Genomic DNA, 26,904 nt, shown 5'->3' with positions numbered 1-26,904 from the left:
ACTGTTCACAGTGTGGCCATCAGAAAGACTGGGAATGATCCTACCTGCCATGGCCTTTTCTTCAGCTTTAAGTTGATTGAGTTTTACCTCTATTTTTTAACAGAACAAGCCACTATCATAGTAATCTTTTTTGTTTCCGTTGTCCTGGCAATACCAGCTTTTTCTGGCAATTTGGTTTTATATGCGTGTACTGAGTTCTACCTTAATAGCATTGATAACAATGACTTTCCATTTCAATAAACAGTTTTTGTTGCCTTACACACAGAATACCTGGCCCCAGGTTATGGTTTTTGAAGCCAAGTTTATTAATAATTGATTTTTGTCCTCAAGAAGTTTATCGGTAGAAGGATAGACAGGCAAACCAATCAGTGTTATACCAAATGATATGGGCTATAATAGTGTTTTAGAAAGCTCTTCCACATAACATTCTCGCATTTGGTTATAAGGTAGCCAGAGCAGCTATGCTTGAGTTTACAGATGAGAAAATGGAGCCTGCTTGAGGCTAAGTGACTTTGTACAAAGCAACATGGCTATCAAGGTACAGAGGTGGGCCTTCTGTGTCCTAAGTCTTTGAGTTTTCTTCCCTTACTTATAAACGTGGTGCTTGCAGTGAATCACTTCTAGCTATCATTCTCTTTTGCCGTAATTAGACCCCACAGTATATTTGCTTTACTGTTTACTTCCTGCTTTCAGTATTTTGAATAGATTCAGTTATTTAATTAGTTTCCTATTATAAGCTCTTTGCAGAAAAATCATCTGCTGCTTTTTTCTTAACTCGTTAAAATAACATGAATCTGATGTGCTGACTAGGAGGATTAAAAAATTAATTTGGAATTGATTAGTTCCTGATGTCCAGAAGCTCTTTCCTTCTTTCCATACGCCCTGTCAGCCACAGTGAACAGAACACAAGTATTCCCATAAATTAGTGTTGGACTCTGGGGTATTTAAGACTCTGGCTGAATTTAAGCCAAGAAACGGGGCTTAATGCATGTCCCTAGCATTAACTTCCTTCTGTAACTCAATGGAAGTAAGTTATCTTTTCATTGCTTGCTCATCTTTGGAAGGAAAACAGGATCATCTTCCCTAGTTAATCTGCAGAGAAGTTATAGAGGTTAATTACATGTGAAGTCATTTAATTTTTTTAATTGAGTATATATGAAATGGATCTAAAATTTGATATCTTTGTGGCTGGACTTTATGGCAGTTGTCCAAGCATCAGATAATGATTCTTAGCATTGTGGTTTGGTTGTAATAGAAGAGTTTAGGTAAGAATTTTTAACGGCTTGAAAAATGTAAAAGTGCTCACATTTTTAATAATTTGAATACCATTTTTCTCTACTGTCTTAGAGGGAGAATTGGAAGAAGAATGGCTGAAAGAGGCTGGCTTGTCCAACCTCTTTGGAGAGTCTGCTGGCGATTCCCAAGAAAGCATGGTGTTTTTATCAACACTGACTCGGACTCAGGCAGCAGCTGTTCAGAAACGGGTAGAAACAGTCTCCCAGACCTTGAGAAAGAAAAACAAACAGTACCAGATTCCTGACGTCAGAGACATATTTGCTCAACAGACAGAGTCAAAGGAAAAGGTAGGTTTTTTTGTTTTATTTTGATATTAAAGGCAAAGGAATTATTGCTTAGAATCAACAAGGCCAATCCAGTTTAATTCAAATCATTAAAAACTTAATGAACACCTATTATATTCCAGGCACTGAAGCTCCAAGCTAGCAGTGAACAAGTGGCTTAATCCCTGCCCTTTCTAGAAGCTATGCTGATGGGGCAGAAAATTACACAACTTAAAATTTGGTATGAGAACCATTCCCAAAGCCAACTCTTCAGACAGGGATTGGACTGAACAGTGGGTTGGAAAGGGATGCTGATGAGGAGTGAGCTTCTTGGATCAGGTGGACACTTGAGACTATGTTGGCATCTCCTGCCTGGAGGGGAGATGAAAGGGTAGAGGGGGTTAGAAGCTGGCGAAATGGACATGAAAAGAGACAGTGGAGGGAGGGAATGAGCCATCTCATTAGGGGGAGAGCAGCTGGGCGTATGTAGAAAGGTGTATATAAGTTTTTGTGTGAGAGACTGACTTGATTTGTAAACTTTCACTTAAAGCACAATAAAAATTAAAAAAAAAAATTCAGTGTGATATGTCTTGTGTTAGGGGAAGATGGTGCCCTTGGTGCATTAGAGGTGGGCCTAACCCCATCAGGGTGACAGGGAAGGCTTCTCAAACAATGTGAGTGCCAATTGGCTATCATAGAAAAGTAGGATGTAGATGGTTGTTATCTATTAATTCTTGTAGGAATATTTAATTTTTCATAGACTTTTTTTGGAATAAATGGAAGTACAGTGTGAAGGAACTAATTGCAGCTAAATTACAAAGTAGGAACCCTGAGACATGAAGAAACTTCCCTTTTATGCCTGGTACTAAGCACAGTGCATATCATATAGAAGATTTCTGTACATATTTGCTAAAATTATTAGTTTATTAATGGAAACCATTGAAATTTGGTAGAGATGGTGGTGAAGAGATACCAGGGAAGGTATGGTAGAAGTATAAGGCTTTTATGACCTAGAACAGTGCCACTGAAAACAGCCAGTTGGTGAACTATTTGTTACTTGTCTGGGAGGAGACAAGGAGCTTGCACTGGAATATAAATTAACCTTCTTTCCACATTGAGAAAATCTTGCTACCGACTCCCCTGCCCGCAAAGGAGAGTGGGAAGAAGAAGTCACTCGAACCTAAAGAATGCACTTAGGGTCAAAGTTGATTTATTTCATTGTCTATCCACAGGCCACACTTTCAGTAGCTCTAGCTTTGGAGACTCAATGGAGTGGTTAGAATGAGACTAAAGGAAGGGAGCCTTGGTGACGATTGTTTTGACCATAATAACAGTTATAATTGCCACCACCATTACAGAACACTTACTGTGCTAACTGCTTTACATGACTTATCTCTAATTGTCACAGCCATCCTGTGAATGAGGCATTATCATTTCCATTCTATAGCTGAGGCTCACAGACTTCAAGTTGTTCAGTGTTCCATAGATAGTAAACCCAAATCTGTCTGACTCTAAAGTATGTGCCTTTAACCACTCTCTGTCCTGCTATATTAGGATTTGGGTTTTCTATACATGATTCTGATATTAAGCAATCTGGACATGAGATTCTATTTATACTATAAATACAGGACAACAAAAATTTTATGATTCTTTACAAAGAATGTGAGAACAAAAGGGCTTATATTTAAGGTATCTTTCTGTCAGAGTTTTTTCACTTTTTATTGATATTTCATTCTTCAGAATAATTCTTTATAGCTGCAGATTGTTACTCCATTTGCATGGTCAGTTGTGGATCAAGCCCCATCCATTTATGGGAGTTTTGGAATCACTAGATTTCTATAAGCAGATCTCTTGCTGCTGTGAGGCAGTTAAGCCCTCGCTTACCACTTGGAGTCTCTTTGGGACATCCACTAGAGCTGAAGGACTATACTAGCTTTCCAGCTATAGAAAAATGAGTGCTAGGGAAATATAGTATTATGGCATTTCCTTCCCAATTAAAGAACTGTTCCTAAGTGTGTTAAAAGGAAGTGAAAATGGGGAAGGGGCAGAGAGCTGAGCCTAAGCAAAATATATATATATAGGCGCTGTCGAGTCAGTTCTGACTCATAGTAACCCCATGTGCAACAGAATGAAACACTGCCCCGTCTTGCACCATCCTCACAACTGTTGCTATGTCGGTGCCCATTGTTGCAGCTACTGTGTCAGCCCATCTTGTTGAGGGTCTTCTTCTTTTTCACTGATGCTTTATTTTGCCAAGCACGGTGTCCTTCTCCAGGGACTGGTCCCTCCTGATAATATATCCAAAGTACATGAGATGAAATCTCGCCATCTTCCCTTCCAACGAGCACTCTGGCTGTACTGCTTCCAAGACAGATTTGTTTGTTCTTCAGGCAGCCCATGTATATTCGATATTCTTCACCAACATCTTAATTCAAAGGCATCAATTCTTCTTCGGTCTTCCTTATTCATTGTCTAGCTTTCTCATGCATATAAGGTGATTAAAAATACCGTCGCTTAGGTCAGACACACCTTTGTCCTCAAGGTGACAGTTTTGCTTTTTAACCACAAAATACATACTGTGGGCAAAATATATACTGTGGGATTCCTGCCAGTCTCCAAGAGAATGTTGTTATTCAGTGCTAGAAACAGCATTTTCCAGCAAATTCCTGGTAATATCTAAACCACGTGAGTTGAGTCAAGGTAATTGGTGGATTGTATCATCTGGAGTCTTTGAGAGAAATAGCACAAGTAAATTAAAATAATGTTAACTTGCTTACACTGCATGCCTTTAACTGAAACACTGCCACCCATTAGAAATTTGCTTTACAACCTCAATCCCTCAAGCAAACATGGGCTAACCATCCTCATGTGCGGTTCTTCTGTTCTCAGAGTAAGAATATATTCAATTCTTCCATTTTAAATGCTTCTTCATGAATCCCTTGCTGACACTAGGAAATACAATACAGAAATGAATACCATCTGCACTGTCATCTTCAATTGCTGAGAAAAACAACTCTAACCACATGCTCTAAAATACGTGTTCATATGTAAGATTGGAATCACTCATTGTGCTCCTTGTGCCATGGAGGATGAGCCTTCTGCAGGCTTATGGGCAGAGGGCAGGAGAATGGTATTGCTCTGCCCTGAGGTGATTAAAGTGGTGCTGGGCATCCTCCTATCAGTTCTGTGATTTGGTAGCTGCTGTGCACTATCCCGTGTACTGCCAGTCTCTAAGTGGTACACTAATGGCCTATACACACCTGCCTCAGTGCTTTTCTAGATGCTTCTTAGACTTGAGTTGGAGAGGGGAGTTCTTCTTGGCTAACAGCTTGAGGCTAAAAATGTGGCGACAAAGGCTATTTTCTGTGTTTTGTGTAGAGATGAAAATCCAGTACAGTGATTATTTTTTAAAAAATCTTTCATTCAAGTAGACCTCTTCAGATGATTCGCCCAGACTCCCCTTTCTCATCCTTGGATTCCTTTTGAAGCCATGCTTCGAAAGGAGGCCTCACTTACTAGGGAGAGAGTCCAGCCATGTTTTATCATATCCATAAATGCTTGGAGGGCTGCATTCTTGGGTGTTACTGCTGCAACCCTTGAAAAAGGAGTTTTTTTTCAAATATCATAGCTCTTATTGCCTGTTTGATAATTTAGCTTTAATTATCTCACATTTATTACTGCTAGCTCTTTTTTATTTTAAAGAAATTCTATTTAGTTACCTTTATGTCAGCTTATTTTTTATAACAGCATTATTGAGATAGCTTTCTCATAACACAGTTTACCCACTTAAAGTGTACAATTCAGTGATTTTTTTGTATATTCACTATTGTGCAGTCATCGCCACAATTAATTTTAGCACATTTTTATTACCCCAAAAAGAAGCTCCATTACTGGTTAGTAGACACTCCTCATTTCCTTGCAGCCCTCTCCTTACCCCTAGCCTTAACCCAAAAAACCCCAAATCAAACCTGTTGCTGTTGAATCGCTTCTGACTCATAGCGACCCTATAGGACAGAGTAGAATTCTGCCCCATTGGGATTCCAGGGCTGTAATCTTTACGGAAGCAGAGTACCACATCTTTCTCCCATGGAATAGCTGGAGAGTTCAAACTGCTGACCCTTCAATCAGCAGCTGAGCGCTTTAAACACTGCCCCACCAGGGCTCCTTTTGTTGTGATTAGGTGCGATCAAATCAGTTACAACTCATAGCAACCCCATGTACAACAGAATAAAACACTTCCCGGTCCTCTGCCATCCACATAATTATTGCTATGTTTGAGCCCATTGTTGCTGACACTGTGTCAGTCCATCTCATTGGTGGCTTTCCTCTTTTTCACTGACCCTCTACTTTACCAAGCATGATGTCCATCTCTAGGGACTGGTCGCTCCTGATAACATGTCCAAAGTACACAAGACAAAGTCTTGCCATCTCCCTTCTAAGGAGCGTTCTGACTGTGCTTCTTCCAAGACAGACTTGTTCATTCTTCTGTCAGTCCATGGTATAATCAGTATTCTCCACCAACTCCATAACTCAGAGCCGTCAATTCTATGGTCTTCCTTATTCACTGTCCAGCTTTTGGATGCATATGAGGTAATTGAAAATACCATGGCTTGAGTCAGGCACACCTTAGACCTCAAAGTGATGTCTTTGCTTTGTAACACTTTAAAAAGGTCTTTTGCAGCAGATTTGCTCAGTGCAACATGCCCTTTGATTTCTTGACTGCTGTTTCCATGGGCGTTGATCATGGATCCAAGTAAAATGAAATCCTTGACAACTTCAATCTTTTCTCCATTTATCGTCATATTGATTATTGGTCCAGTCGTGAGAATTTTTATTTCCTTTATGTTGAGGTGTAACATCCATAAGTGCTTCAAGTCCTCTTCGCTTTCAGCAGGCAAGATTGCGTCATCTGCATATCGCTGGTTGTTAATGAGTCTTCCTCTAATCCTGATGCCATATTCTTCTTCATATAGTCCAGCTTATCAAATTATTTGCTCAGCATACAGATTGAATAAGCATGGTGAAAGAATACAACTCTGATGCACGTCTTTCCTGATTTTAAACCATGCAGTATCTGCTTGTTCCGTTCCAACAAATGTCTGTTAGTCTATCACAGCTTTCACATGAGCACAATTAAGTGTTCTGGAATTCCCATTGTTTGCAATGTTATCCATAGTTTGATATGATCCACACAGTAGAATGCCTTTGCATAGTCAATAAAACAGAGGTAAACATCTTTTTTGTAGTCTTTGCTTTCAGTGAAGATCCATTTAACATCGGCAATGATTTCCTTCATTCCATGTCCTTTTCTGAATCCAGCTTGAATTCTCAGCAGTTCCCTGTCAATGTACTGCTGCAACGGATTTTGTTTTCTCTTCAGCAAAATTTTACTTGTATGTAATATTAATGATATCGTTTGACAATTTCTGCATTCTGTTGGATCACCTTTCTTTGGAGTGGGCACAAATATGAACCTCTTCCAGTTAGCTGTCTTCCAGATTTCTTGGGATAGATGAGTGAACACTTCCAGCATTGTCCCGGTTTGTTGAAACATCTCAACTGCTGTTCCATCAACTCCTGGAGCCTTGTTTTTCGCCAATGTCTTCAGTGCAGGTTGGACTTCTTCCTTCAGTACCATCGGTTCTTGATCATATTCTACCTCCTAAAATGATTGAACGTTGACTAATCCTTTTTGGTTCGGTGACTTTGTGTTTTCCTTCCATCATATTTTGATGCTTCCTGCATCATTCAATATTTTGATTACTGAATCCTTCAACTCAAGGCTTGAATTTTTTTTTCGGTTCTTTCAGCTTGAGAAATGCCAAGCGTGTTCTTCCCTTTAGGCTTTCTAATTCCAGTTCTCTGCACATTTCATTATAATCTCAGCTGCCCTTTAAAATCTTCTGTTCAGCTCTTTTACTTCTTCATTTTTTTTCCCATTTGCTTTAGCTACCCTACATTCAAGAGCAAGTTTCAGAATCTCTTCTGACATCCATTTTCGTATTTTCTGTCTTCTTAATGACTTTTTGCTTTCTTCATGTGTGATATCCTTCATGTCACTCCACAGGTCATCTGGTCCTCAATCATTAGTGTTCAGTGTGCCACATGTGTTCTTGAGATTGTCCCTAAATTCAGATGGCATATACTCAAGGTCATTTTTTGGTTCTCATGGACTTGTTTTAATTTTCTTTAGCTTCAACTTGAACCTGCATATGAGGAATGGATGGTCTGTTCTGTACCCGGCCTCTGGCCTTGTTCTGACTGATGACACTGAGCTTCTGCATCATCTCTTTCTACAGCTGTAGTCGATTTGATTCCTGTGTTATCTATCTGGTGAAGTCCACATGTATAGTCACAATTTATATTGTTTAAAAAAGATATTTGCAATGAATAAGTAGTTGGTCTTGCAAGATCCTGTCATGCAATCTCCAGCATCATTTGTGTCACCAAGGCTGTATTTTCTGTTGCTTTCCTTCTTTGTTTCCAACTTTTGCATCCCAATTTCAAGTAATTATCAATGTGTCTTTATTGCATGTTTGATCAGTTTCAGGCTGCAGAAGTTGGTAAAATCTTCATTTTTGCCATTAGTAGCTGGTACATAAATTAGTAGTTGAGCTCCTCCTAGGCAGCCTCCAATGTACTTGCTGTCTCTTTGGATTTGCCTGTATTGGACATTTCATATAAATGCAGTCATGCAATATGTGGGCCATTGTGACTGGCTTCTTTCACTCAGCTTAATGTTTTCAATGTCCATCCATGTTGTGACGTGTATCAGAACTTCATTTCTTTTTGTTGCCAAATAAGTCAAACAGCATTCCATTATATGGATACATCACATTTTATTTACTCGTTCATCAGTTGATGGATGTTACTGACTTTTGAACATGTTTGCTTTTCCCCCTCCACTGGCAATGCCCTTGATGATGGGCATTCTTGATGTTTTTCATATTCTCCACAGGGTTTAGTAGGGCTGTGTCTTACCAGCCATAGCAAATCAAATATTTGTCAGATGATTGCTTGTTGATTATAGCCATATTTTCCCCCACTGTGATTCTTTTAATTCTTAGTATGTATCTTAGTATATACTCTAAAGGTTGGTAAGAAACCCTGGTGGCATAGTGGTTAACTGCTACGGCTGTAACCAAGAGGTCGGCACCTCGAATCCACCAGGCACTCCTTGGAAACTCTATGGGGCAATTCTACTCTGTCCTGTAGGGTAGCTATGAGTCGGAATCGACTTGACGGCAGTGGGTTTGGTCTTTTTAAATGTTGGTAATAGAATTATTTACAATACCATTTTCTCTGGTTGTAAGTTGGAAATGACTAAATGGAACATTTTCTATCTTTAGGCTCCAGATGGCACTGAATCTCAGTCAGTCAGAACAAATGAAAACAAACACCAAGGAAAAGATGGTATGTTGGACCTGTTCTCTTATATTTTCCCATTTATTACTATAACAAACAGATACAACCTTTTAAAACATCCTCAATTCTAGTAAACAAATTATATTAAAGTACTAAGGTAAAGTGCATTACATGGATAATTAAGTGAGGCTCAGCGTATAGTGGGCCCTCACTTTTTTAATATTTTTGGATCTCTATTTGTTACAACATCCATATGCATATTCATATCCCTTCCATATGCTTACCATGTGCCAGATACTGTACAGAGAGGTTTACCTTATTGAATATACTCAAGTACCCAACCTAGTAGCTACTCGTCTTAGTTATCTAGTGCTAGTGTAACAGAAATATCACAAGTGGGTGGCTTTAACAAACAAATTTATTTTTGTTTAGGGGGCTAGAAGTCTGAATTTAGGGCACCAGCTCTAGGGGAAGGCTTTTTCTCTCTGTCGGCTCTAGAGGAAGGTCCTTGTTTCTTCTGAGCTTCTGCTCCTGGGCCATCTTCATGTGGTTTGGCACCTCTCTTCTATCTCTTCTCTGCTCACTTGTTTATACTCTTTAATTTCTCAAAAAAGATTGATTCAAGATACACCCTACACTAATCCTGCCTCATTAACATAACAACGCATTGCCGAAGGGGGTTATAACTACCGGCATAGAGGTTAGGATTTACAACATATTTTGGGGGGACCCAATTCAATCTATAACAGTACTATTCTTAATCCATTTTATGAATGAGAGAACTGAGGTTTAGAGATATGAAGTCACTTTCCGTAGGTCACACATCTAGTGGTTGGAGCCAGAACTTCTATTCATATAGCCTGCATCATGATTTCTAGCAAGGGAGGAATTTAGCTTTAATTATCTCACATTTATTGCTAGCTTTTTGTTTATTTTAAAGAAATTGTTTTGTTACCTATATGGCAGCCTATAATTTTTATTTTAAATTTTGTTTTATAACCACTCATACCACATAAACCACCCATTGAAAGTGTGCAGTTCAATGGATTTTGGAACCTTGTTCTCAGATCACAAGCTCTTAATTCGTAAATGGAATGCTTTTCAGAGGTTTCTTGCATAATTGATTACAATTCTTCTTTTTTTCCTTTTTCATAATTTGTATTTCAGAAATGATTTAGAAATTCAAAGCATGGATGAAAATAAATATGAAGACTTTATTAGTATTTTATCAAGAAAGAAATTATAGCTATTTTCATTTGTTTATGAAAAGGAAAAATGCTCTAAGTTAAGGTCATAGAGTTAAGCTTATAAATTTAGCCCTTTATATATTGTTATTTTAAAAATTATGACAAAGTTGGCCTGCGGCTACTGGATTCCAGTTCAGGAACTTGTCCTTTTCTCTTGTTTACATTTTTGAAACATGGTACCTGGACTGATCATGTCATCGGTAGGATTGTGTTTGGATTGAGATTAGTGGGAAAATGGCTATCAGTAAACTGTGAAGAACTGAGCGGTGTTCCCAACCTTCCTGTAAGAATCACATGTTAGTCCAAGATTGTATGGGATAGTTTGGAGTATCTCTATTTCTCCTTCTGTATTTTTCTCAGAACTTCTCTTTCGTACCCCTGGCTTTAAACAAAACAGAATATATCTACCTGTCTATACTTTGTTGTCGTTAGCTGCTGTTGAGTTTGTCCCCAACTCATTATGACCCCATGTACAACGGAATGAAATGCTGCCTGGTCCTGTGCCATCCCCATGACTGGTGACAGATCACACCATTGTGATCCATGGGGTTTTCATTGGCTGATTTTTGGGGAGTAGATTTCTAGGCCTTTTTTTCTAGTCTGTCAAGTATGGGAGCTCCCCTGAAATCTGATAGCAGCATAGCAACATGCAAGCCTCCACTGACAGATGGGTGGTGTCATTCATGGGGTGCATTACCCAGAAATTGAACCACTGTTCCTACATATGTATAGATAGTAAATAGATATGTAAATGCTTGTATGTTTGTATATTCAAGCGTTTGTTGTTGTATGCTGTCAAGTCAATTGCTACTCAGAGTGGCCCTGTAAGAAAGGGTAGAACTGCCCCATAGGGTTTCCAAGGCTGTAATCACAGGGAAGCAGACTGCCACATCTTTCTCCCATGGGGCGGCTGGTGGGTTCAAACCCCTGTTAGCTACTGAGCCACCAGGGCTTCTGCATATACCCAACCCTATACATACACATATATTTATGTATTTTTATCTGTATAAGCACTTGCCATTTGCTATTATTCTGTGGAGGTTTCTTTAGTTACATGTTTTATATCAGGATGAAATTACTGGGTGTTTCCCAAATCTATATACCAGCAAGCATTTAAGTGGCAATCAAGCAACGTTGACTAGCCAGCACTGGCCTGCTAGAGAGCTGGGTCATCAGGCGAGATGAGCCTTCTGTGCCAATGTCAATATGCTTTGGGCTTTGGGGAAGAGTGGCAATTGCTAAACAGATACTGAGGGAAACATTGTTTCTTTCTTGGTGTTTTCCTCCCTTGCCAGAGATCATGATGCAGGCTATATAAACAGAAGTTCTGGAAGACAAGCTCATTATATGAGTGCTTTTTTTCAGCCTAGCTTGCAGCAGGCAAGTGAAATGTGACAAGCTTGCTGCCTGGTTTACATCTGCTTTTGCTAGAATGTTATGAAGTGGGCATAGAGCCTCAAATCAGAATAACAAGAGAGTCTGTGTAAAGCCATCCAAATCACAGTATTTACTACTGCACCTGTTCTGGGCGATGCCATGCTCTTTCACTAGCCAGTGACTTAGCCAGTGTTATGCAAACATTGGAAAGTTCAGAATGAAATGCATGGAAAACAATTGTCTGAAGTTCAGAAGTGAGGCCGTTTCTGCTTGAAATCCAAAGGGGTGGGCAACATGGTCTGTTTTCAGTGTTTTTCCCACACTTGAGTTTTTATCCATGTCTAATTAAATGTGCTTTTTTCTAAATGAAAAAATTTATAAAGTTTTTAATATTATTTGTGTTATTCTTCACATTTCCAAATAATTAATCCACTAGGTATTAATCTTAACTTTTCATCAAACTGTACAATTCTGCCCATATAAAATGTCCAGTGCTTACTACACTTAATAACACCCACATAGGCATTTTTAACCTTTCATATTGATGCACACATTTTATTATTTTCTTTTTGGATTTCCATGGAGGAAGGGAGATCTCTTGTAAGATACAAGCAATTCAGGATAGTCTGGACAAAGAACTTTAAGGACATCCATCAAATATTAGTAACCCAGTGCTACTGTTCACTTCAAAACCAAAGGAGAATAAATGAAATAAATTATATGGTTTACACGTTAGGACTTTAAGAGCCAAAGCTTTTATCTCAGCCTTCTCTGTTAACTATTCTCTTTGAGAGTATATAATTGATTTGTTAGATGTCTTTATTAGCTAGTTAACCATCCATTTCCCTTGTTTCTTGTAGCAGTAACTTCCCACACCCCAGATCTATGAGTTTTCCTAGTATATGTCTTAACTCAATTTGCCAGTTGAACTTTTAGGCTTTTATCTACCATATTTTTATCTGCCATGGTTTTTTTTTTTTTTTTCCCCCTTTTTAATTGTGCTGAAAATATTTGCTGTTTTTGTTGGAAATTTTATGTATTAAATATGTTCTAGCCTAATTATAATAAAACTCCTCTGCATAGTCCACTTGTTTGGAGGTAGTGGTGCTGTTTATTGGAATCCAAATGGGGGTTTTGAGCAGAAGAAGGAAGTGTTTTTAGAATTCTTATCCACAAACAGCTGCTGGAAAGGCAGCTTCTAATTTAAGAAAATGGCTAATCATTCCCCACCTCCCTTAGCATGGTTTCCTAGGAAACCAACGTACATATTCACCTAAAACATAAAACAGTACAAATTAGTGGGAAAATAAAATTGTGCTTTGACATGTTAATAATTTAAGAACTAGTCATAAAGGACCTATAGGTATTCTAATTTTTTTAACAATTGTCACAGGCTGTTAACAAACGTAAATATGACATGGAAAGCAGAAGATAAATATTTATTAATAATGTTGTTTAGCTGCTGTTGAGTTGGCCCCAACTCTTGGTAACCGTGTGTACAATGGGATCTGACCATTGTGATCCATAGGATTTTCACTGGCTAATTTTTGGAAGTGGATTGCCAAGCCTTTCTTCATAGTCTGTCTTAGAAGCTCTGCTAAAATCTGTTCAGCATCATAGCAATGTAGCAAGCCTTCACTGACAGACAGGTGGTGGCTGTGTTTGAGGTGCACTGGCCAGGAATCAAACCCGGGATATTAAGGAGCTTCAAATTTATCCCTATCTTTGGAATTGACATAAGTAACTGTTGCTTACTTTCTTAACTTTGAGATGCCACTGGGACCAGCTACGTAATTTGCAGGGTCCAGGGCAAACTGAAAATGCGGGGCTGCTTATTCAGATTTCAAGACAGTGACAACAGAGCATTAAACCAAGCCCTTGTGAACACAGGGGCCCTGTGTGACTACACAGGTGGCAGGTCCACGAAGCCACACCTCCTTATTGAATGGGAGTGAATAAGATTAGATTTATAATTACTTCTTAATTTTCTTTTGGTTAAAAGAAATTTTTTTTTTTTTTAATTTAAATAACTCTAAGCATGATATTCTTCTGAAACCAGTACTGTTTGAAGTTCTGCCTCTAACAGTCCTAGGCCCTTTGCCTTCCACCATCTTGCTATGAGCAAATAAGTGCACCATGTAAGTTTATCTTGTCATTCAGAACTTCTCACTATGAATTAATGGTATGCAATAAAAAAAAAAATCAATGATCCCTATTATCGGTTCCAGAGTTTTTAAAAAAATCAGTTGCATTAAAAGCCAAATACTAAATAATTGAATCTAGAAGTATTTTCTTCAAATGGGTTTTGAATATCAATTCATTCCTGGACGATTAACAGTAAACCAACCAACCAAAAGAACCAAAATAACATTAAAATTATTTTATCCATGAAATGTTGATAAAAATATGTGAAGTTTATTTGATCAGTGTTTATAGTTATAAAGACTTTTTATACTTTTTGATATCAAATCAGGCATAAAACCTTTTGGTCCCTGTACCAGGTACGTCCAGACCTGACTCCCACAGTGATAAATTTTTGGCATTAAACTCTTGTTTTGGGATTTTCACTATGATAGGTAAGTAACATTCCATAAAGGAAATGCAGGGTGTAGAAAAGTTTTTTTTCCAGGAATCTGTTCAACGGTGAGGAAATGAAATGATTTATCACCAGTTCTACGAGTGATTATAACCAATCCCCTACTTTTTTTTTTTTTTCAATTCTCAGTGTAGAATATAATAACAAAATTAAGCTTACTTATTTGTGAGACTTTTTCATTAAGAATTTTATAGCCTCCAGCAACGTTTTGGAATTGGAGTTTAAGAATTGTGATCTCAAAGATTCTGCGATTGAACTATGGGTTCACCTTCTGCTCCACTGCCTTCCTCAGCTCCCACACCATTTTTAGGGTTCTATGAATATACTTTTTTTCTATTAAAATAACTAATTATTGCCCAAGGAGCCCTAGTTGTGTAGTGGTTAAGTGCTTGGCTGCTAATTAAAAGGTTGGTGATTCCTACCTACACAACAGCTCCATGAGAGAAAGATCTGGCAATCTGCCCCTAGAAAGATTTCAGCCAAGAAAACCCTATGGGGCTGTTCTACTCTGTCACATGGGGTTACTATGAGTCGGAATCTGCTTGGCGGCACCCAACAACAACAATTATTGCCCAGAGAAAATAGTACTCTTCCCACAGGTTTTTACATTAAAAAAAAAAAATTAGTCCGGTCAAAATCAACTCGACGGCAGTGGGGGTAGGTATGAGTTAAAAGTAAAAAAGAGAAAAAAAGAAATCATGTGAATTTGATCTCTCTGTTTTTTTTCCCCAGACCAAGCACCTAGGCTTCTTGTTGGTGAGAAGGAACTGAGCCCACTGGTGGCTGAGGAGTCGCCCGTCTCTGAAACAGACATCAACTTGGAAGTCTCATTTGCAGAGCAAGCCGTCAATCAGAAAGAGAGTTCAAAGGATAGGACACAGAAGGGCAAAGGGGACGATACCCAGTTACATGTACGTAACTTACTATTCAGATGTCACTAGACATAAGTAGATAGTATTTTTTATCAGCTTTTTATTTTGAAAATTTAATAACATTAAAGAGTTTGACAAGAGAGTAGTGTATCAAACACCTCTGCAACCCTCACACAGAGCAATTCACCTGTTATTTACATTTTACAACCTTTGTTTTCTGTCTGTATCTATCTACGTGTTATGCTCTCAAGTAGATATACACCCACCTTTTTTTTTTAATAGCTTGATCTATCTATCATCTCTCGCTCTCTCTCTATGTGTTGTGCTCTCAGGTAGATATACACCCACATTTTTTTTTAATAGCTTGATCTATCTATGATCTCTCTCTCTCTCTCTATGTGTTGTGCTCTCAGGTAGATATACACCCACCTTTTTTTTTTTTTTTTTCCAATAGCTTGAGAAGGACATATAAAGCACAACACAGTTATAATACTCAAGAAATTGAATACTAGTATAATTATATTTAATGTACAGACAAGTAAAATTTCCCCAGTTGTCACAATATTGTCTTTTATAGCTTCTCCTTTGCCTGTTCCTGATCTAGAATTCAATCAAGGGTCATAAGTTGTATGGAGTTGCATTGGTTTTCTTGAATCTCAGTTTACCCCCCTAACTTTTTCTTGTCTTTAATATTTTGAAGAGTCCAAGCCAATTTTCTGAATTTGTATGATTGTTTCCTCATGACTGGAGTCAGGTTAAACGTTTTTTGGTTGAACTACTGCATAGATGATGCTTACACCGCCTACCAAGAGGTGCATGGTGTCAGAAGATACCATAATTGGCAATGAAGTTTGATCACTTAGTTAAAATGTCCACCAGAGCTCTCCATTATAAAGATATCTTTTTCTATTTGCAAGTAATACTAATCTGTGGGGTGATTCTTGAGATTGTGTGCATATCCTATTTGCCAATAGTAAGCTAGCACCTGATATTTTTAATATCCTGAAGTAACTTTAAAAAAATGGCAATCTTCCAATTCTATTTTTCCTTCTACATTTATTGGCAGGTATTCTTCTACAGTAATTGCTTTTCCTCCTGTCTTTTCATTTTTGAATATCATTGCAGATTGATGGATTCTTTTTTCATGCAGTGTTTTATAAATCATTATTATCTTTTTTTTTTAAATCAAATTTACCCAAATTTGACCAGTGGGGAGCCCCTTTAAGCTGATTTCTATGCCATTTTGGCGTGCCACATGTTAAAAGACCCTTTCTTTTACTTCTTTGCTTTCTAGCAAAAGATGTCCCTGGCCCACTTTATATTCTTTCCCCTCAGACCTGTAAGTGTCTTTCTGCTAGGAGCCCTTGTTCCTTTCAGTGGCAAATTGTATTTAGAAACCAAGCTCTGGGTATTGAGTGGTCTTATTGCTGCTGAATGTCATGCTCTTAAAACAAAGAACCCAAAATTCAGTTATTTGTAATGCCAAATTTCAAACATGCAAAAGTTAGATAATATCACGAACCCTCAAATACTCATCACCGAGCCCCAATATTCACTAACCTGTGGCCAAACCTGGCCTCTCAATCCCCCATCCACTTCCCCATCCTGTGTTGTTTTGAGGTACATCTCTGAATTATATTTCGTCAGCCATAAATATCTCAGTATGTATTTATAATAAAGGTTTTTTTTAAAAAAACATTTTTGCATACCTTAAAAATACTAATAATTCTTAATGTCAAATATTCATCAGTGTTTGCATTTCAAATTTATCACAAATTCTATGATTTTTTTTGGTTCAGTTTACTTAAATCAGGATTAAAATAAGGCCCATGCACTGTAATTAGTTCATATGTCTTTTAAGTCTCTTTTAATCTGTAATTTCCCTCTTCATTCCTCCTTTTTCTCCTTCTCTTCTTTCTTTCCTGCCCTGCCTTCTGCATCCATCCATCTCTTCTTCCTTCCCTTGCCATGTTGTTGAAGAAACCAGGTTGTTAAATTGCAGAGAATCTTCCTGCTCTGGATGATTCTATTCTTGTGGTGTAATTTAACATGCCTTTTCTGTTTCTAGGTTGACTCTATAGGTTATATCAGATTCAGGTTCAATTTTTTTTCTTTTTTTGTCAAGATTACTTCAAATGGCAGAGTGTCATCTTCTATCAGGAGACATAATATCTGGTGGTCTTTCTCTTTTTGTAATATTAGCCACTATTGTTGATCAGTGCTCATCCATTAATTTATTAATTGTTGCAAAATGATGATATTCCATTTTTTCTCTTTTTCGTTTATTATCTGGAATACTTCTTTTAAGAAAAACTTTCCTTCATTTATGTTCTAGTGGCACAGTTCATGTAAGAAAAGAAAATATATATGTTTATTTCTTTCCTTTTATTTGCCAGTTTCCAGAATTTTTTTGGATCCTTAGCATCCTTCATCAATAACCAATTCATGTTTGTTTGTTTTTATAAAAACATTATATTAACTCATGAATTTAGACATATTTGACGTGAGCCTAGACAAAATTTCCCAGGATTATCTTGGCTATTTTCTGCTCCAGACCTAGACTTGCCCATTTTTGTAGGAAGTTCTAGTTCTTTTCATAAGAATACAATTTCGTGACTACAATCAGGACATTAGGACTACTCATTTCTTTGAGTTGGTCATTGCTTTCAAGCCTCTTCAGAGGGCAGAAGTACGTCTGTATCTCTTTCTTCTATGCTAAGACTCCTGGTTCTCAGGAAAGTGGATGATATGATTAGAATATCCCATAATAACTTCTTTTCTTTATCCTTCACAATGCACAGCATTCCCAGAATAATTAATGAGTGTGTCCCAAAAGTGATGCACAGCAAAATTACTCTTTTTGGTTGCTGGAACCTATGGGGTTAAGCCACAAACTGACTGTCTGTGTGGTTAAACTACCAAGTACATACCTGGTTGGGTTAATTTTATTTTCAGTTTATAGGGATTGCTTTTTTGAAGTTTAATAAGCATGTATAATATTTACATGTCTGAAAAGCCAAATAAAAAAAAATACATTGTTTTAAAAGTCTAGTTGCTATCCTTGAGCTATGACCATATCCTTTCCTTCCCTTTACAGGTAAACTTTTTTTTTTTTTTAAGTTACCCTTCTCTTCCTAGATAATAGCCCACTATGTATACCTTTCTCTATCTTAATATTTTTGACTTAACACTTCATAAAAGTATATAGAAATATTTCTCACTTTTTAAAAATAGATACGTTGCATTTCATCGTGAAGGTGTGCATTCAACCTCTCCCCTAATGGTGGACACCTGGGTTGTTTCCAGGCTTTATTTTATATTTTTAACATAAACTTTAAAAAATATATTTTTATATAAATATACTTTGTGAGAAAAGAAAAGAAGCATGCATCATTTGGCCTAAAGAGATGATACCTGTACCCAGACAATCCTTAGCAAAAGAATTTTTAAAAGTGACACTAAGTCATCATCTCAACAGATGGAAAGCTTTTAAAGTATAGTCGTGTCTGATTAAACAAAATAAAGACATTATTGGTTTCTATGTTGTTGATTAAAACAATTGAATGAAATATAAATTAATCTCCACTTGGGAGGCTTGAAAAATACTTCCTCTCTGTGTAACAAATGAATTTGTGCTTGCCCACCTTCCTGGTTTTGTGCACGTTGCCCTCCAAGCCTAAAGTGAAACACCCCGCCCCCCCATTTCCATGCCTCTTTTGTTCCATATTTGGCTTAATGTCTAACTTTCCTATTAAGTCTTTTGAGACTGTAAACTTACGTTAGGTAAAATACGTGAAATCACCTTTAAAACTATTGGACCCCGTGCTTTTGTTGATTACTATTAATCCATGTATTTATTTATGCACATCCGCATCTGTTCATCTATACAACCATTTATTCATCTATCTTTTCAAAGCCGGGGACATATTACAAGCTTTTTACCAAGCCCTTAGCCTAGTAGAAGACATGAAAATTTATACTCAGCACTCTGAGGCAGGTGTCTAAGCAAATAAGGCCTAAAGTTCCAATTCTACTCCATGTTCCCCTACTTCTGTAAATAAGCAGGAGCCTTTATGGAATTCATTGTTCATTTCATATTCACTTCCTTTTTTTTTTTTTTTTTTACAGCATTGGGAAGCCTTTTTAATTCTCGATAGTGTCTCACAGTGGATTCAAATTTCTCTTCTTAAACTTGGAGACTGGTTTTTATAATTTTTTATGTGCTTTAGTTTGAAAAATTAACTACTAGTTACTGTGTACTCACTATATCTCAGAAAATATACTTTGTGGATATGTCACTTATTTATTAAATAATCTCTGCTAGGTAGATATTTTTACCTTTACTATTCAGATAAGGAGACTACATGGCCTGCTGAGCCTGGCTTCAGTGGCAGCTGTCAAAGCCTGAGCTTTTTCCTGAAGTTCATGTTGACTCTACTTAATGTGCCCTAAAGGTATATGTGCACTTGATTTAGGTGTGAATATAAGTGTCTTTGTATTAGAGCTGAACTCTGGTGGCATAGCGGTTAAGTGCTACAGATGCTAACCAAAAGGTCAGCAGTTCGAATCCTCCAGGCGCTCCCTGGAATCTCTATGGGGCAATTCTACTCTGTCCTACAGGGTCACTAACCCACTGCCGTCGAGTTGATTCTGACTCATAGTGACCCTATAGAACAGACTAGAACTGCCCCATAGAGTTTCCAAGGAGCGCCTGAAAGATCTGAACTGCTGACCTCTTGATTAGCAGCCATAGCACTTAACCACTACGCCACCAGCATTTCCATAGGGTCACTACAAGTCGGAATTGTCTCAACGGCGAGTTTTGTTTTTGTATTAGAGCTACTGACAACTTGTTCAGGATACCTTGAGATGTCATATAAATAAGATTCTAGTTTTCTGGGTCCATCATATACAATAGAAACTTAATAATACTCCTTCATTAAAGCTTTATTCAGGAAGTTATAATAGCCTTGAAATGTAGCTGTGATAAAGTCCATATCCTAGATGCATGCCTATATTTTAATTCTTAGGTCTTTATTCAGAGTTTTTGGCCTCTTAAGTTATGTTTAATTCATTTAAATTTGTATTTTATAATAACCTTGGTTGCCTGGTAGCAGGGCCATTGCATACCAGAGGGCAAATAAGCAGAAGGACAGTTGAGGAAAGACTGGTTCAGGATTGAGTGAGGAGACAGAAAATCTAAGGAAGATGCAAACTTGTATTTTATATAGTGTAAAAATAGTTGTTTAGGATTATGATCCCGAATTGTTAAGAAAAGTTTAAATTATGGTTATTGCTTTCTTAAAAAAAACAGAAAATTTGGAAGGTTTCTAAAGCCTTGGTTGTCTAGAAAAGTATTCATCCTGTGGAAATGACAGTGAATGAGATCGTATAATGAAGTTATATATGGAAAATCTTAGGTAAGAAATGACTTTCCTAGTAGATGATATGAAGAAGTAACCTGTAGAAGTTGGCCAGTTATGAGTAGATTGTCTTGCTTTTCAGTTTAAAGCTAGAATGATTTGATCAGTAAACAAAAGTCCAGTTCATCATTACTGATCAAGTACCTAAGGGGCCCCTTTTACATTGCAGGGCTTAAAAAAGAGGGGTGCCATCAGAGAGAGCTACCTGAATGATTTATGGTAACACATAAGAACTAATGACCTTATTTATTTATTTTTTGAAATTTTCATTTCACTCTTTTTTTTTAATCAATTTTTCAAAAGGTAAAGAGCTTTTTTGCTGGAATTGCACTGCCTTCTCTTAGCTAGCAAACTGAACTATCCAGTCTATTAACTAAATAAAAATGACAGGAAACCTCATAAATATTTAAACCTACTGCTATGAATTAAACATTGGGATAAAGAACAAACTCCTTTCATTAAGGACAATATTTAAATAAATAAGTAAAGCTCAGGAATGCAATGCTAGGTAAATCAGATGTTTGAACTAATATTTCAGGTTTCTCTAAACATTTCCCTTGAGTAACACTTAAAATAATTATGTTACATATTTGCTTTATTAGACCAAAATAAACTTATTTTAATAAAACATTTAAAACTAATTTAAAAAAATGGTTGATAAATACTGTTCAACCATTCAGAAAACAAAGTCATTTTCAGACACGGCTTCAAACAAAGCCATGGGACCACGCATGAGAAAGATGAGACGAGTGTTGTATGATTTTAAACGTAAATCTCAATAGAAATCACAGGTAATGAGGGGAACATCAAGACAGTGTCCCCACCCCCCAACTGAGTTTGATTCTGTGGATACATTCCATGAAGTATGTGTCATCATTTGTTGACCAGACCATGACAGAGCAGCCGTGGTGTGCCAGGCCTGCAGTACAACAGGGTTACAGAGGGACTAAGACATGGCTTCTTTCCTTGAGAGGCTCACAGTTCCAGACAGACTCCTGCCAACCCAGATTCTTCTCTGCCTGTTGTGATGCACTAGGAAAAAATGCATTAGAACAAAATGGTTACTGAATTTAGGATTTAGAGAACCTGAATTTGCACTCTTATTACATCACTGGTGACATGGCCGTGTTTAAGCCTCATAACTCTACTGAGCCTCAGTTTCCCTATCTGGAGTATGATTATTCTTACCCCTTTGGGACTTTTGGAGATTCTAATAAGACACTATTTATCAAAAATAAGTATGATCCTTACTGTTTTTTCTTACCTTCCCATAATATTTAGAAGAAAAGGAATACCATGAATAATGGCAGCGTGATTTTTCATCATGCAGGAATCAGAGTGACTTGTCTCACTGAAATCTTGAAATTATTTAAAAAAAAAAAAGTCTGTGAAAAAACATAACAATAATACTTAAAATACTTTTTGCGTGCTTACTCTGTGCCATTTGATCTTCACCATACCCTTAAAAGATAGCTATTGTTATTATTCCCATTTTAGAGATGAAAAGGCTGAGGCACAGAAGGTGATATAATTTGAAAACATTACAGAAGTAGTAAGTGACAGAGACAGGATTTGCTACCAGTAGCCTGGCTGCACATTCTCAAACCCTCTGCACTGTGCCATAAAAATAATAGTAATAAATAAAAAGCCTGTTGCTGTGGAGTGGATTCTGACTCACAGTGATCCTATAAGACACAGTAGAACTGTCCCCATAGGGTTTCCAAGAAGCAGCTGGTGGATTTGAACTGCCAATCTTTTGTTTAGCAACCGTAGCTTTTAACCATTGTGCCCCAGGGCTTCTCTGTACCACAGAGGCCATTAATGCCTATGCTGGAAATTTACTTAGGCTACATCATCAATTTTCTCTATTGCTGTTTTATTTAATGTTCTTATAGGGGGAAAAAAATGTATTACTAAGAATTAAGACAGATCCGTTTCTCCTGTAGTGAACTTGAAGCTTCTCTATTGAAACTGAGTTTGCTTAAAAGGAATTAGCAGTTCAGGTAACAAAAGTTGTAGGTTTTAGGGATTTCTCTACAGCGGGAACTCTCAAACATTTTGGTCTCAGAAATCCTTCACGCTCTTAAAAAATTATTAAGGACCTCAAAAATCTTTTATGTTGGTTATACCTATCAGTATTTACTATATTTAAAATTAAATTTGAGAAGCAAAAGTATTTATTAATCCATGTAAAATAACAATACAGCTAACATAAATAAAGTTTTAATAGCAAATAACTATTTTCTAAAACAAAGAAATTATTGAGAAAGGAGCTATGGTTTTATGTTTTAGCAACTTCCTGATGTCTAGTTTTACTAGACAGTATACTCATAACTGCACCTGCATTCATGTACCTTTGGAAAACTCCACTGTACACTCATGAGAGAATGACCGTCAAAAGGACAAATAATGTCATAGTATTAAATAGTTTAGACCTATGAGACTTGAGTACTCCTCCTCCTGGGTCCCTGGACCACAATTTGAGTTCTGCGGCTCTAGGACATGTCTCTTGCACTAATATTTAGTCCATGAAGTGTTTATGATTAGGTGCAAAATAGTTAAGCAAAGAGAAAAAAGGGATCATTTGAACATCTTTGGGCATTAAATGAAATGAGGAAACCACATTTTTATGCAGATAACGTGTGCCTTCTGCACTTGTTTGCTGACTGCATCCTCCCCTCAAAAAGGTGCCCTCCCAAGCTGCCATGCCAGTCCTGTTCACATGTTCCTATAAAAAAAATTAGCATGGCATGTTTATGAAAAGACCTCCCAGGGGAACAGGACAGGCAAACAAACACAGAAGGCGCGTTATTTCTGTAAAATACGGTATGTCATGATAGCTTGATTTTTATCAAACTCTCAGAGAATAATCATAGTTTTAGTAGTCTAGAAATTCAGTAGGAGCCCTGGTGGTGCAGTAGTTAAAAGCTTGGCTGCTAACCAAAAGGCTGGCAGTTTGAACCCATCAGCTGCTCAGTGGAAGAAAACGTGGCAATCGGCTTCCGTAAAGATTATAGCCTTGGAAAGCTTATGGGCAGTTCTGTTCAGTCCGATAATGTCCCTATGAGTCATAATCGAATCAGTGGCAATCGGTTTGGCCTTGGGTAAACTCAATATGACTGTTATTTATATTAAATGTTAGGAAAATTCATGCTTTTAGCTTGTAGCCTCTTGTGGCTTGTTATATTTAATGTAAAAAGAGGATGATATTCGAGAAAGGTAAACAACAGCAACAACAAAAACACCCGGCAACTTTTTTTTTTTTTAAAAAAAAGGTATATTGCATTCTCTTTGTGCTAGGATACAAGACCAGTAACTAAGCCATAGTTCATGGGCAGAAAATAATGGTAACGTTGCTGTTGTTAGGTGCTGTCGAGTCGGTTGCAACTCATAGCGACCCCGTGCACAACAGAACAAAACACTGCCCAGTCCTGTGCCATCCTAATAATCATTATGCTTGAGCCCATTGTTACAGCTACTGTGTCAGTCTTGAGGGTCCTCCTCTTTTCTGCTGACCCTGTACTTTACCAAGCATGATGTCCTTCTCTAGGGACTGTTCCCTCCTGACAACATGTCCAAAGTATGTAAAACGCATTCTTGCTTCTAAGGAGCTTTCTGGTTGTACTTCTTCCAAGAGAGATTTGTTTGTTCTTTGGCAATCCATGGTATATTCAATATTCTTCACCAACACCATAATTCAAAGGCATCAATTCTTTTTCAGTCTTACTTATTCATTGTCTAGCATTCACATGCATACGATGCGATTGAAAATACCATGGCTTGGGTCAGGCACACCTTAGTCTTCAAGGTGACATCTTTGCTTTTCAACACTTCAAAGAGGTCCTTTGCAACAGATTTACCCAGTGCAATGTGTCTTTTGATTTCTTGACTGCTGCTTCCATGGCTGTTGATTGTGGATCCAAGTAAAATAAAATCCTTGAGAACTTCAATCTTTTCTCCATTTATCGTGATGTTGCTCATTGGTCCAGTTGTGAGGATTTTTGTTTTCTTTATATTGAGATGTAATACATACTGAAGGCTGTGGTCTTTGATCTTCATTAGTAAGTGCTTCAAGTCCTCTTCACTTTCAGCTAGCAAAGTTGTGTCATCTGTATAACGCAGGTTGTTAGTGAGTCTTCTTCCAATCCTTATGCCCCGTTTTTCTTCATGTAGTCCAGTGTCTCAGATTATTTGCTGAGCATACAGATTGAATAGGTGTGGTGAAAGGATACAACCCTGATGCATACCATTCCTGACTTTGAACCACTCAGTATCCCCTTGTTCTGTCCGAACAACTGCCTCTTGATCTATGTACAGGTTTCTCATGAGCACAATTAAGTGCTCTGGAATTCCCATTCTTTGCAATATTGTCCATAATTTGCTATGATCCACACAGTCGAATGCATAGTCACAGGTAGACATCCTTCTGGTATTCTCTGCTTTCAGCCAGGATCCATCTGACATCAGCAGTGATGTCTCTGGTTCCACATCCTCTTCTGAATCCAGCCTGAATTTCTGGCAGTTCCCTGTGGATATACTGCTGCAGACACTTTTGAATGGTCTTCAGCAAAATTTTGCTTGTGTGTGATATTAATGGTATTGTTCTATAATTTCCACATTCGGTTGGATCACCTTTCTTGGGAATAGGCATAAATATGGATCTCTTCCAGTCAGTTGGCCAGGAAGCTGTCTTCCATATTTCTTGGCATAGACAAGTGAGCGCTGCCAATGCTGCATCTGTTTGTTGAAACATCTCAGTTGATGTTCTGTCAATTCCTGGAACGTTGTTTTTCACCAATACCCTCAGTGCAGCTTGGACTTTTTTCTTCAGTACCATCGATTCCTGAGCATATGCTACCTTTTGAAATGGTTGAAAGTTGACTAATTCTTTTTGGTATAATGATTCTGTGTATTCCTTCCATCTTCTTTTGATGCTTCCTGTGTTGTTTCATATTTTCCACATAGAATCCTTCACTATTGCAACTTGAAGTAACACGGTAACATGGAAAGTTCAAAATAGACTATTTTGTTTGTGAACTATGTCACTGAAGCTTTTCAGTGGTACAGAGTTGGTATAGAAGGTATAGGTTTTTGTTTTGTTTTGTTTTTTACTATCTTCCCATCTCCATATTTGTGTGTGTTCATTTGGATGAGATGGGAGATGCAAGAACAGAGGAAGCAGAGAACTGAGTTCCTTACTAAGAAAAAAATAGTTCTTATGTTTTAATTATACCCTTTTCTGTCTTTTGCCTTGTCATTGACATAAGGGCCCATTGGTAAGTGGAGGTGAAGAGTGAGTTCATTAAATTTTATCTAGGCTGTAGATTAAAAGATTAGAATATGTCCAAAACTTGTCTTTTTGGCTCTCTTTCTGGAATCCTCTCTCACCCATAGAATTACAGACAAGTCTTGGAAGAGGAAAGGGTCTCTTTATACAGGTAACACAAAGGTATGAATTTGTGGTATAACAAGGGGAGATAATGACTGGATGGGAGGTGCTAAAAAAGTAAATTCTGGATTCTTCCCTGGTGCTGACACTTATTTGCCTGCGGTCCTGGTACCCTCTCCAAATCTCAGTTTATCTATTCAGTGGTAAAAGTAATAATAATTGCAGCCACATGAAAGTGCTTGGCAAGTGCTGGGCACTTAACTTCACAACAGCTTTCTGAATTATGTGATGTCATCGTTATCATCCCATTTTACAGAAGGAAAGGTTAAAAAATTGCATGAAGTCATACAACTAGCAAGCAGCTCAATGATTAGTAAGGGTTCGTTCTGGCTTGAAAGTCCATGCTGTTAGCCCCCTCCCCTTCCTAATCAGCCTTTCTGCACCTGTCTCATTTGGATTTCCAAAACATTTAAAAGGTACATAATGTATGTAGCCAGGAGCCCTGGTGGTGCTGTGGTTAAGTGCTCAGCTGCTAACTGAAAGGATGGAGGTTCAAATCCCCCTTCCGTAAAGATTACAGCCTTGAAAACCCTATGGGGCAGTTCTGTTCTGTCCTATAGGGTTTCTATGAGTCGGAAACAACTCAATGGCAATGAGTTTGGTTTTTTGTTTGTTTATGTGTGTAAAGTATACCTGGCCCCTTCTAAGTGCTCATTCATGGCTACTATTCTTTTTCTTCTTCCCTTTCTTCTACTTTATCTCTCTCTTTTTTGTCCTTCCCCTCTTCCTCATGGTTTGTACTTGATTACTAGTCTTTCTTGATTTTTGAAGGTCAGTTAACTAGGGTTCTTTTTCTCCTTTGAGCTTATTGTTTCTTTTGTCCTCTGAGCTACCAGTATTAGTACTCCTAGTACAAAGTCTGGTTCCATTCACTATTCAACTTTGGGTATCAACTCTTAAACTTCCCACAAGTTTGAGGCTCCTCATTGTGACAGAATTGTTCTTAGTTCTGACTAGAGAAATTCTGCAGTGGCTTTCTTTGCCACTTGTTTTGAGTATAGCTTCTTTCTATAGTT

The 26,904-nt window shown here is 37.6% G+C and overlaps 1 protein-coding gene across 4 annotated transcripts in view; it reads left to right on the top strand.

Annotated features, from left to right (window-relative positions):
• ARHGAP18 (Rho GTPase activating protein 18) overlaps positions 1 to 26,904 on the top strand; it is a 155,253-nt gene that overhangs the window by 85,248 nt on the left and 43,101 nt on the right. For all 4 annotated transcript variants that reach the window (XM_010593409.3, XM_003404023.4, XM_023558010.2 and 1 more), the window contains 3 exons: positions 1,348 to 1,583; positions 8,909 to 8,972; positions 14,877 to 15,055. In XM_010593409.3, coding sequence (XP_010591711.2) covers positions 1,348 to 1,583; positions 8,909 to 8,972; positions 14,877 to 15,055 — 479 coding nt within the window. The remainder of the gene's footprint in view (positions 1 to 1,347; positions 1,584 to 8,908; positions 8,973 to 14,876; positions 15,056 to 26,904) is intronic.

Source organism: Loxodonta africana, chromosome 1 (genome assembly GCF_030014295.1).
Source record: "Loxodonta africana isolate mLoxAfr1 chromosome 1, mLoxAfr1.hap2, whole genome shotgun sequence".
NCBI lineage: Eukaryota > Metazoa > Chordata > Mammalia > Proboscidea > Elephantidae > Loxodonta > Loxodonta africana.
This window is presented reverse-complemented; position numbering and strand designations above follow the sequence as displayed.